Below are 12,900 nucleotides of genomic sequence, written 5' to 3' on the forward strand. Positions count from 1 at the left end.
GAAAGAGATCTATGTGTGCTGAGCAAGGGCACTCAGTCAATGCACGTTCCCTTCTCACTACCAGCCAGTGTTGATGACTCGTTATACACTGACAGCAGCACCTGATTTGAGGAAATCACCCAAACATAGTCCTAGGCTTGCCAGGCAAGGATAAAGTGTAGCCAGATAGATAGGTCACTACCAGATGAGGGTGAGATTCTCTTTGCCATCCACCCCGTCTCCCTACCCCCCCAGTCACACCCAACTCTTTCTACCCATCAGGCTCCATCTGCCCTCCAAGCCTTTGCAGATGCTCGCATCCCTTCTCTCCAACCCCCTGCCATGACCAACGTTCAAGCCCTCTCTTGCTTCAGCCTCCTCCTGGTCTCCCCTGAAGCCACTCCCTGGCCCCTCAGATACATCTTCCTGCAATGGTTGCGATCTAACTGCAGATATGCTTATCTCACTTTCCAGCTTCGATCTGATTGCTCTCGGGACAGAGTCCAAGTCCTCTGACCTACCATTTTGTGGTCTGAATGTAGCCCAGTCCTAGCCATCTCGCCTCACCTGATCCCAGCTTCAAATCTTATACCAAACATTCCAAGCCATTTCCTATCGCTGAGCCCGTGCTGTCTCCTCTGCCTGGAAATCCATTTCCCTGCAAGGAGGGCTTGTGCTGCTTCTGCCTGCCCAGGATCCATTTCTTTTTCCTCTGGTAATGGCATTCCCTCCCAGGACAGGAGAATTTGGATTCAAGATGCATATTAGAGAAGACAGGTGCAGCCCCAGATGGCACCTCTGAGCTGTGTCCTATGAAAATGGCCCCGTCAGTTCAGTGTATTAACAAAGGCAGTGTCCACTTGTGTCTTGCATCTCTGCTAGGTGATGTGTGCTCAGAGCCTGGCCATGGCAGGTGCTCAAAGCATGTTTGGTGCATGAGGATGAAGATCTGGGGCTTTCACATCTGAAATGAGCTCGTTGTTTTCTTAATCCGCCCCTTTCCCAGGCCCCTTACCAGTTTCCAGGTTTAGAGAAGGGGTTAAGGGAAGAATACCTCCCTTAAGGCAGACTGGGACGCCCACATTCCCCCTGGAAGGAGAATTTGTGGACGAGAGCTGTTTTTCTCTCCCTCTGGTAAAGGGTGGAGAAGAGAATGGGTTCTGGGAGGAGAAAGGCATCTCCAGACTGGAGCCCTTCTGGAAAGGGTCACCTCGGGGACCACCTTCATCCTGGGGAGCCCTCATGTCCTGGTTCCTCCAGGAGCCACACCAGAAGGGGTTAAAGAAAGGTGAGCCTTAGGCTTGAGGTGAAGGTAGGAGTGGCACACAGCTGAGTGAGGACTCTAGTATGTATTTGGAGAGCAGGATTTAGATTCACTGCTTAGATCCCTGAGTCCTGACTTCGCACGGAAGGAAGTTTGACCTCTGAACATGTGACCCCAAACCCCCATCCTTCACTCCTTCAACAGACATTTGCTCTGGCCTCAGCTGCTCTATATCAACCATCCTTTCCTCACTGATAACCCCATGGAACCAGACCCCAAAAAGCTTGCAACACCAAGTGGGGGGTGTCTTTCATTTTGGGGAAGATGCATGGTGAAGTCTGTTGGGGACTCCAGAAGTGAGGAATGGACAGGTTCTCACCTCCACCAAAGAGGTAAAACAGTAGCCAGAGGTGAGATGTAAAGACTTAATCACTGGTACAATTGGGGCATCAACCAAGTGGAATCTGCTAGCTGAATATCAGACCTGATGCCACATATCCTCAAATATAAGATGTCATTAATTATAAAACTCATACTATCACTCCAAAAGAAAATTGTTGATTAAATATGACCAATGCTTTCTTATCACTTACCATTTCTATTTTATACTTGTAAAAAGTGCTCTTTTGAAGTTATTTCAACGTAGATTATCATGTTATATCTATAACCTGCATGCACAGGCCACGAAGGCTACATGACGGCTGACGCTTGATTGACAGTAGCCATTAAACATCATTGGTTAGAGACGCACCTTGACTTCAGAGGTGGCCAGTGTGTGGAAAAAAAAAATGCATCTTAGAACAGATGAACTATGATAATGTCTAACATTTACTGAGCATTTACTATGTGTTAATTATCACCCAGAGAAATCCAGAAGGATGACCATTTATTAACTCATTTTATAGATTAGGAAACTGAGGTGGGCAGAGGTGAAGTCAGCCCTTCAGGGCCACATAGCAGTAAGCGGCAGAGCCGGACTGTAACCCAGGTGAACACTAAGGGTGTTCTCTTGGCCACTATTCCTAAAATATATATAACCTTGAGGATCCCGAGAAACCATGTTACCCCAAAACCAGTGTCATCCTCTATAGCTTTAGGATCGGCGGGCATAGGGCACTGGAGTGGCCCCGTCAGCAAACAGCTTGAGGGAGAAATCCAGGGCTGGGGCAGACTGGGTCAGCATCCCCAAAGAGATGACATCGATGTGTGGCCCACAGAACTGAGGGAGGTTGCCCAGTGTGATACCCCCACTGGCTTCCACGCCCACGCTCGGGAACCGGGCCTTCAGCGCTTCAGCCGTGGGGTGCAGCTCCTGCAGGACACAAGCCAAGGGGAGGTGAGAGCCCCCAACCTGGCCCCTTCCCAGGAAGCAGACCCCCCTCACCTCCGGCCTGAAGTTGTCCAGCAAGACAAGGTCTGCTCCTGCCTCTGCCGCCTCCAAGGCCTCCTGCAGGCTGCTGCACTCCACTTCCACCTTCAGAGTGAAGTCGGACGCCTGCTGGGCCCGCTGCACCGCCTGACAGACAGGCCAGAAAGGTGCTCGTGAGAACAGCCGCACTAGGAGCACACTGAGCTGGGGCTGGCGTTCAAAAGGCCCAGGTGGTTAGCAAGTTTTGAGTTAATGAGGAAACCAAGCATTGGAATGGTTTCTTTCATATTAGGTGAAAGCACATGAAATTACCACTTTTGTGGGTCTAAAAAATGGCCAACTAGTGATGTTTGGCATTAGACCTGAGTTCATTTTGACGCAGAATATTTAAACAGGAAGGGGTCTTCAAGAACCTTTTTAGACATGCCCAAGGTTGTAGAACCATCAACACTGGGCTCCCCATGGTTCGTCTTTTGCTCTTGAACATCACACCAGGCAGCAGCAGAACACTTGTAAAGGAGCAGGTCCAACCCCTCATTTTACAGACTGAGAGACTGAAGGGTCTAGGAGTCTCACCCCCCCAACTCCCAGGCCCTCACTCCTCACCAGGGTCTCTAATAGAGGGAAGTGCTGTGATGGGGCTTGGAGTAGAGGCAGGGCAGGGGCTCAGCCGACACACACCTTTTTTACACCACCAGCTGCCACGACATGGTTGTCCTTCACCATCACCAACCCTCCCAGATCGTAGCGGTGGGAGGCGGCTCCACCCACTAGGAGTCCGTATTTCTCTACCAGCCGGAAGCCTGGTGTGGTCTTCCTCGTGCCAGCCACATGCCCTGCCCAGCCGGTCCCCCTGGCGGCCTCCACAGCAGCGGCTGCAGAGCTGGCAACTCCGCTGCAGCGGGCCAATGTGTTAAGGGCCACCCGCTCCCCCATCAGCAGGCAGTGGGCAGGGCCCCGGACCTCAGCCACCTTGGCCACAGGCACCAGCTTTGATCCCTCAGGGAAGAACCAGGAGACCTGGCAACTGACTCGGGCAAAGACTGCATCAAAGAAAGGCCTCCCAGCCAGTACCCCGGGGGATTTGGCCCACAGCACGGCCTGCGAGGGGGCTGCCCCTGTAACCAAGGCTGCGTAGTTGAGGCCTGGACAGTCTTCTCGGAGCCAGCCATCTGCTAGGGCAGCCAGAGTGGCAGGGGGCAGCAGGAGCGCCAGGTCTGTGAGAAAGAGAGAGAGCAATGTTACGTTTTGGCTGCCTCTCTTGTAGTCAGGGGAGACTGTCAAAATACAGTTGACCTTGAACAATGTAGGAGTTAGGGGTGGCAACCCCACGCAATCTAAAATCCCTATAGAACTTTGACTCCCTCCCAAAATTAGTTGTCCTTTGGTATCAGTGGGGAATTGGTTCCAGGACCCCTCCACCAATACCAAAACTCACAGATGCTCAAATCCCCTACATAAAATGGCACAAATCAATGCATACAGCTGGCCCTCCGCATCCACAAACTCCCAACCATAGATCAAAAATAGTATAGGTATTTTTTTAAAAAAGACAAGTATTTATTGAAAAAAAATCTGCATACATGGACCTGTGCAGTTCAAACCCATGTTGTTCCAGGGTCAACTGGATTTAACTACCAGCTAAATTGGGCACTAGCCAATAAGGCTGAAGATCTGGAGGTCCTGAAAGAATGGCTGGGGTGCAGGGTGGGCCCTGCGGGCTGGTCAGGTTGCCAAACTGAGCAAATAAAAATACAGGACACCTAGTTAAATTTAAATCTCTGACAAACATCAAAGATTTTTTAAGTATAAATATATCCTAGGTGATACTCAGAACATACATATACTTTAAAATTATCTGTTGGTTATCTGAAACAAATTTTAACTGTCCTACATTTTTCCTGGCAGACCTGGTGCTGTATCAACAGCTATTGACCAACTACGAGAGAAGCGACACCACCTGAGAGTCGCCCTGAAGACTTTCCAGTCTGCCTTGCGTAGAAAGATTAGTTATTTAGGAGTTGAAGCCCCCAGTAGAATCTGAGCTGTGTGTCTTTTTCATCCCAGTCTTCTCCATAGCACCAAATATATATATATATATGTTTTTGTTTTTTTTTAACAACTACAGCACCTGGTCTTCCTAGGTGGTCTCCCATCCAAGTACTAACCAGGCCCGACCCTGCTTAACTTCTGAGATCAGATGGGATCGGGAACATTCAGGGTGGCATGGCCATAGACACACCAACTATTTTAAAGCTGGAAGTTTAGCTTTTTTACAGGTGGAAACTGAGGAGCAGAGAGGAAAGGCAAGCAGGCTGCGGTCACACAGCAAACTGGTGGCAGAGTCAGACAAACTAGGCCTTGTGGTCCTGGCTGCCTGTCCCTCTGCCTTTGCCCTCTAGCTTAGAGACGCCTCCCACACCTGATGTTTCAGCAAACTGCCATGTCTCTACAGATGGGGGCTGTACAAGGAAAAGCATGGGGAAACTGGGTTAGAGCCTCTCTTCTGTGGGACACAGCTTCAGGAGTGCAGGCGAGTCCTTGCCTGTAAAATAGGAGTGATGGACATGGTGGTCCCTAACGTCCTTCCTGCTCATGTGTATCGGTCACCGTGCCCCTCACGCCAGTTGAATGAATTGGGTGACCCGCTGAGGCTGAGCTCAGACACGATGCAACAAGGCCATCTGTCGGCCAAAAGAAGACCTGCGGCCTCACGGGAGCCTTCCCAGGGATGGGGACGCAATTCTACAGCATGTGAGGGGCTTGGGTGGAGTTGAGTTGGGCTTTGTTAACCTCACTTTTGCTCCAGGTTGAAGTTGATGCCAGACACTGGCTTGCTCTACTCTCTTGTGCAGCCCTTCTTCCCCAAAGCACCCAGTCTTCACCTCCCCACCCCCACCCTCAGCCGCAGTCCTGTGGTTGAACCTGACCTCTTTCCCCACATTCTCTCCCACGCTGTCCCAAGTGTCCCAAGTGTGGGGAAAGAGGGTCAGGTTCCTCACTCAGAGCCAGCTGTGCCCTGGCTGGGTGCTGGGAACGAAGTCAGCAAGAGGGACAAAGGCGTAGTCCCTATCCTCACTGTCTGCGGTCCCGCCAAGTAAAAGACCCAGGAACAAACAGCAGCGATGCAGAGGCCCCCACTCATTCAGCCTCTGTGCACTCATGTTTGCTTTTTAAATCGAATTCAAATCCTTCAACTGCTGAGAGTCAGATAAACAAACTGTCACATCTATGCAATGGAATTCTAACTTGGCAATAAAGAAAGGAACCGGCTACTGATACACACAGTAAGGATGTATCTCAAATGTATTGTTCTAAGTAAAGAAACCAGATTTAAAGGGCTACATCCCATTTGAGCCCATCCATATGACATTTTGGAAAAGGCAAACCAACAACTACAGAGAAGAAACCAATGTTTGCCTGGGGGCGGGAGTGGGGCTGGCCGCAAACTGACAGCACCACGGAGTTTTTAGAAGTGACTAGACTGTTCTAGATCTTGTCTGTGATGGTGGCTACATGACCCAGGCACCTGTCAAGACTCACAGGACTTCACACAGAAAAGGGTGAATTTTACTGTCTATAATTATACCCCACTAGACGTGGCTTTAAAATAAAACAATAAACAAATAAATTCCGAGTGGATCACTCTCCTGTTTAAAATTCCACTTTCATTGTATGAGCTTCAGGCCTCCCAACTTCTTTCCAGTTTTCATTTATTCTTTCGACAAACCTTTATTGGCACCTGCTTGGTGCCAGGTACATCTTTTGGGGTGACAGAGCGGACAGCTCTTTCTCTTAGCTTTCAGGCCTTAGCCTGTGCTGTCTCAGGGTTGCGCCTCTGCCTGCAACTCCCTTACTTCACCCCATCCCCCAGCCCCCGCCAACTCCCCATCACCCCTCAGTTCTCTTTTGGGTCTTCTCTTCGACATCACCTCTTCAGCAGGGGGCTCTCACAGACCCCCTGAATCAGGTCACTGCTCACTCATCCCCTGTTCTTCCCTCGTAATCGCACTCTACTCCTGTTTCCTCTCTGGAGGCACAGATGTGTCTGTCCAAAGAGTTTCCTGCTGCATCCCAGGGGCCTAGCACACTGAACCATATGAATGTGCTGCTTTTATTGGTCAAACATGGTCAAATGTTGGCAATTTCATATTGTTTAGCTTAATACTAAGTGTTCAATGATACTTATCCAAGCAGAGAGGCCACACAGCAGAACGAATCAGAGCCCTGACTCTGTTCCACATGGCCGGGGTTTCAACACTGGCTCTGCCACCTTTTAGCTAACTGATCTTAGGCCAGTGACTCAATCTCTCTGGGGCCTTAGTTTCTTCCTCTGCAACAGGCATAATGATAATAATTACTTCATAGGGTTGTTACAAAAATTAACTGAGTTAATATTTGCAAAGTGCTCAGGAACACTTCCTGGCACATAGTAGGCATGTTTGCTAAAGGGATGACTGAAGCATTTACCAAGGGTGGTGGGAGCGTAGAGGAAGAAATGACTAAGTGTCCCTGAAGAAGGGGGTGGTAGTTCTGATGGCCTTGAAGAATGAGTAATGTTTGCCGGGCAGAGGTGTAGGGTGGGTAGGAGAGAGGGCAAGACACTTCAGGCTGAAAGAGCAGGTGTTCAAGGCTCAAACACAAGAAAACGGAGAGAAGATGGGAGGGAGGGCTGAGTAGGGCTCACAGGAGAAATGGTGGAGGGTGAGGCCAGAGTGAAAAAGGCCTAAACTATTTAGCTGAGAAGTTCGGACAGATCCTAGGAGCCATACAGAATTTTAAGCAAGGAAGTTATATAATTACGATTTTTTTTCTAGAAAGGTTGCTTCAGCCACTGACTGGAGATGGGTTGGGAGGCAAAGGGAGGCCGAAGCCACTGGCCAGACAAAAGGTGATGAAACCCTGAACCTGGGCAGTAGCTGTAGGTAGAGCAAACAGGGGTCAAGGAGAGAATTGTTCCGGAGGTAGGATCTGCCAGAATTAGCAACTAGTAAAATGTAGTAACCTTGGGTTTCCATCCCGGGTAGCTGAAAACTGACATAAGAAGAAGTAGGTTGGGGCGGAGGATGGGGACAGCAGAAGGCAGCAATCTATACCGCCTATGGTGTGGCAGCCATGGCCACCGCAGTTCTCTTATAATGCTCTCTCACCTGAAACTCACTACAGGGCATCTTCCCATTTTACAAGTACAGAAACTAGATCCCAAGGAGGTTCCCAGAGCATGCCCTGGTGACACCGCTTATAAGCAGCAGAGCTGGGGAAAAAGATGACTTTGGTTTTGTAGATGCTAAGGTTGAGGTGCCAGCAGAAAACACGGAGGGCAGAAGAATGGTCCTGGAGTTCAGAAGAGATATTAGGATGAGGGATGGAGATGTTGGAGCCACTGCTGTATATAGATGGTGACTGAGCATAGCAGTGGGCAGGATCGGAGAAGAAGAGGAGGCTCTGGGAAACACCAGTATTTAAAGGACACACAGAAGTGTGGCTGTCAAAGAGAGAAGGAGCCCCAGGAGGAAGTGGGCATCTGGATTTCAAGTAGTGGAATGTGAGCTGAAGCAAGTCGAAAGAAGGCTGGGAGGCCTTTGACAGAGCAGTTTTGGTTCTGTGTGGTTGGGGCAGAAACCATACAGTCATGGTCAAGAAGTATATGGGAGGTGAGAAAGTGGAGGCGGTCAGCACGGACTACTCCCTTCAACAGAGGTGAGAAAGCAGAGCCCTCCACTTGGGCTGCACCTTGGAGTCATCTGGGGAGCTTTGCAGAATCTCTGCTGCTCTGGCCCATTCTGACCACCTTAATAAAGGTCTGTGAGGGATGGTTTTGGAAGAGCTCCCTCCGTGACTCAGATGCTTGTGAAAGTTAAGAACCAACGCTCACACAAGACCACAGACTGCATGCCTCCCTTTATATGAAACACCCAGAAAAGGCAAATCGAGAGACAGACATCAGAATCGTGTATGCCTTGGACTAGGAATGAACTCGAAACAGCATGAGATCTTAATGGGGTTATGGAAAGGGTCTATAGTGATAGCTGTACAACTCAGTAAATTTACTAAAAATCATTGAATTGTTCATTTAAGCAAATAATAATCAACGCTCTGCTGAAAGGCAGGACCCATTCTGCAATCCCAGTGTTAAAGTGCACAACTGAAACTTACTAGATTTTGTTAACCAATGTCTCCATAAAAAATTAATTAATTTAAAAAAAAGAATGGGTAGAGCAGTGGTTCTCGACTTTGGCTGCACAATGAAATTGTCTGGGGAGCTTTGCAAAATGCTGATGTCTGTGCCCCACTCCCTAAAATTCTGATATAACTGCTGTGGAATGTGGTAACATAATTCTAGTTTGTAGCAGAGCTGAGAGCTTCAGAATTGCTGGAAGAGAAGGAAAGCTGCCGTCCACTGGTGCCCATGGCATGCCAGGCACTTGCTGCACAGTCACGAATCCTAGGTAGAGATCATCTGTGTTTATAGATGGAGAACCAAGGCTCAGAGATGTAAAGGGAAATTACTTAAAGGGCAGAGGTAGAAAATGATAAAGCTGGCAAATGATCTATGCGGGCCCAGCTCTTCCTCCTTCACAGCTGGTGCTTGTAGAGCCTCCACTGTAGAACCTTGCCGCCCTCCCCCACCCCGCCAGCGGGGAGCCATTCTCTTGTCCCTTTCTTGGAGGTCGGTTGTTCCAACTGCTTATTGTAGAGGCAGAATGTTAAGCACTCCACATTCAGCTTGTGAAAAATAAATAAGGAACGTCTGGCCCCAACTCTCCTGCATTTCCAACGAAAGGGATTCCCTGCGGTGGCCTTGAAAACACAGGCTTCCTAATGCGCAGGTATGAGTGGAAGGAACTTGGGAGGAGAGGGCCGTTTCTGCAGCTGCCTGGGGAAGGCTGGTGCAGAAGGCTTGGGAAAAGCTGCTACTCGGCTGTAACACTGTGTCCCGCTTTCTACCCTTGCAGTTGTTATGTATGAGATCTCTCAAAATGCCGGGCCTTCAGAGATTATAATTTTACCCTGTGGGATGTAACATTGCTGTCTCAAGGCGATACTTTCTGAGTTGACTGTCCAGAGTTTTATTAAAATTGAATCTCTTTTTCTGAGAGTGTATACAAAAAGCATCTTGGGATAGTTCCTGTACTTCTCTCTATACAAATTATGTAAAAGGATACAAATAAACCAAAGATTTGGCACAATATATGAAGATATTCCCCACTGGCACTTCGGCTGGTCTTGCCAACTGTTTCTATGCTGCCCTAACTGGGCAGTGCCTCCTTGCGGGAAGGGAGCAGAGCTTCCATCCCCTCAGCTCACCTTCAGTCATTAACAGGCACCTGTCCATGACTGTGATGGCTGGGCACAAAGGGAGGCTCTTCGAGTGGACCTAAAATAAATACAAGTCTTTGTTCTTAATGGTATATGTAATGTTGTGGCCTGTGCTTGCAGCAACAGTCGTGTTATATGAGGCTGATAGTCTCCCAGCCAAAACCAGGTAATGATGGTTTCTCTCAATTCACAGGAAAAAATTAACTCGGAAGTTGTCAATTTTAAAGATTTTGACTTTTTAAATTTTTCTTAAAACTCTGGGACATCTACAACTTGTCTATAATAGAAGCGGGAATGACGTAATGTGTAATAATAATAATGACAACTAACCATCTTTCCTAGGCACTGTTTGAAGCATTTTAGATATAGTAACACATTTAATCCTCACAACAACCCTATGGGAATACTATTATTATCCCCATTTTACAGATTGGAAACCGAGGCACTAAAAGGGCAAGTAACTTGCTCAAAGTTCACATAGCTGGGGAATGTGAAGTCGGGAACATAAGCCCAGGCAGAGGGGCTCCGGAGTGTTCTAATTCCCCCACCTCACCACGCTGCCATTTAACTTAACACAAAATTATATTTTTAAATTACGTTTATTAAGTGAATAGTCACAGAGTTTTGCAAGCCACAGTCAAGGTTCCAGGGCTGTCCCTGGTGTAGTAGGAACAGCCTGGACTAGGAGTCAGGCACGCGTGGGTTTGAGTCCCAGCTCCACCACCCTTATGCTGGGTAACCCCATGCAGTTTGCTAACCTCTCTGAATCAGTTTCACGAGGAAATCACAGGACTGCAGTGAGGAGGGAATGAGGTGATTCGCATAAAGTGTCCGAGCAGGCATCTTTGAACCCAGGCGTCTGACTCCGGTGGCTCTATTTAATTGTCGATCCATTTGGCAAATACCAGATGGAGACACAGGCTGATTAGCACTGCAGTTTCCAGATTAATATTCTTCTCTTTCCCCTTCTCTTCCTAGAGAAGAGAAATGACCTCCAAATAGGACCAAATGTGATTGCCCATCACATAAGTGCTAAGAGGATCTACAGCAGCGGTCCCCAACCTTTTTGGCACCAGGGACCTGTGCTCTTATGAGAATCCAATGCCTGATGATCTGAGGTGGAGCTGAGGCGGTGATGCTAGCGCTGGGGAGCGGCTGCAAACACAGATGAAGCTTCGCTCGCTTGCCTCCTGCTGTGCAGCCCAGCTCCTAACAGGCCACAGTCCAGTACTGGTCTGTGGCCCCAGGGCTGGGGACTCTTTTTTCTACAGAATTTCAGAGCAGTTAGAGAGTAGCAAGACAGAGAGCTGAATGGTACGATGGGGCCAGACCGAGCAGGCTTTGAATGACAGGAAAGAGGGTTTTGATCAGTAGGCAATGGGAAATCACTAAAATTTTTTATCAGTCATATGATCAAAAACGCACTTTGAAGTTTAAATATTTAAATTGTGCCTAGGGTTCCTGAAAGATATAAGTTGGGAGGCTGTTGCAACAGCTGGGCAAGAAGCAGTGAGCCAGGGTGAAGTGCAATAGGAGGGTGTCCCTCTCAAGGCTGTAAGAAAAAAGGGACACCACCTGAACATCACCCCACGTCCACGTGTGGTCCCACCCCGCTCACACATTGGCCAAGTCTGACCTCTCCGCCTTTGCCCACCACCCTGCCCATGTTCTGTCCTTGCCCCTGCTTTCCACCAGTTCCTCAGCCTACGCCTCACCCCCTTGACGACTTAATTCCCACGGCTCAGTGATCCCAGCACCAGACCTTCTGAGCTAAACATCGGGCGTCATCACAGTGTGGGTAGCAGGATGGTGAGGCATGAACAGAATGGAGATGGTGTAGGGGGAAGACTGAGTTTGGCATGGTGGGGAGGTGTTCAGGTGGAGATGGACACACAGAACTTCCAAAAATGGAGCTGGAACCTGGGGAAGGCTCAGAGCTGGATAGACCAATGCGAGGGATCAACATCAGTGTAACCACCCCTGGGCGGTCCTGGTGTGCCAGGCACTCCACATGGATTATCTCATTTAATCCTCATCGCAAGCCAAGGACAGGCACTTTCTTATTAATAAAGTTTTCACTTTATTAATAAGAAAACAGAAACACAGTGAGGCTAAGCATCTTGTCTGAGGTCACACAGCTAGCAGGTGGCAGGAATGGGACATGAACCCAGGCTCTGAGTCATTTCTAAAACCAAGAGCTTGTTTGGACCCCCAACAGCTACTTCCACTGCCTAGCCAAAGGGACCAGGTATGCAGGGCCAAAAGAAGCAGCAAACCAGGGACGAAGTCAGACCTGGGGAAGAAGTCCAGTGAAAATGCAGAGAGCTCACAGAGCGGGCACCTCCATGCATCCTGTCATTCGTCCTCCCCACAACCTTGTGAGCAGGGAGCTTTTATTGTCATTTTACGGATGCAAGGAAAGGAGGCTCTGAGAAGTCAGGTGACTTGCCTGAAGTCACACAGCCTGTTCTTGGTGGTGCCCGTATTCAGACAGGAGCCTTTTGACCTCCAAGCCTGGCCCGCATCGTTCTACATACAGCCTCCTTATCAACATCACTCCACCCAGCAGAGGATCACTGGACTCAAGCTCTCTCCCCGGCCAGAGGCACATGCGATGGGACTTTGTCTCCACTCCTCCCGAGCTGCTAGCCAGGAACAAAGTCCAGAGCTGATCCCAGTCCAGCCTCCTACTCCTGTCCCCTACAGCCCCCAGGAAAAATGCCCTCCTCCAGGCCACCCCTGACCCTTCCTGGGTCTCAAGCCCCAGAGCTTCTTGGGACCCGACAGAGTGGAAAAAGAAGAGTGAGAAGAGGTCTTTGGGGGACAGAAATGAATGCTTGCGGTTCAGAGAGATTAGAAGGAGACGGCGGAAGTAAGAGAGTAGATGGGGTCCAGGGACTTGGTCTTCCAGTGGGGGTAGGGGGATGAGGGACTGAGGTACATTGGGATGGGAAGAGGGGCAGCAGGA

The 12,900-nt window shown here is 49.2% G+C and overlaps 1 protein-coding gene and 1 non-coding gene across 2 annotated transcripts in view; both read right to left on the reverse strand.

The window, feature by feature from the left end:
• Nucleotides 1-2,336: 2,336 nt before the first annotated feature.
• The window catches only part of QPRT (quinolinate phosphoribosyltransferase), a 10,654-nt gene continuing 90 nt past the window's right edge, over nt 2,337-12,900 (reverse strand). Inside the window, exons 2-4 of the mRNA XM_006914233.1 lie at nt 3,294-3,829; nt 2,628-2,759; nt 2,337-2,555 (exon numbers count right to left, since the gene is read on the reverse strand). Of these exons, the coding sequence (XP_006914295.1) occupies nt 2,337-2,555; nt 2,628-2,759; nt 3,294-3,829 (887 nt within the window). The remainder of the gene's footprint in view (nt 2,556-2,627; nt 2,760-3,293; nt 3,830-12,900) is intronic.
• On the reverse strand, nt 4,732-4,850 carry LOC112481670. Its single transcript, XR_003046994.1, has one exon. It is a non-coding gene; the product is annotated as a 5S ribosomal RNA (ribosomal RNA).

The sequence above is a fragment of the Pteropus alecto genome, unplaced genomic scaffold (genome assembly GCF_000325575.1).
Source record: "Pteropus alecto unplaced genomic scaffold, ASM32557v1 scaffold44, whole genome shotgun sequence".
NCBI lineage: Eukaryota > Metazoa > Chordata > Mammalia > Chiroptera > Pteropodidae > Pteropus > Pteropus alecto.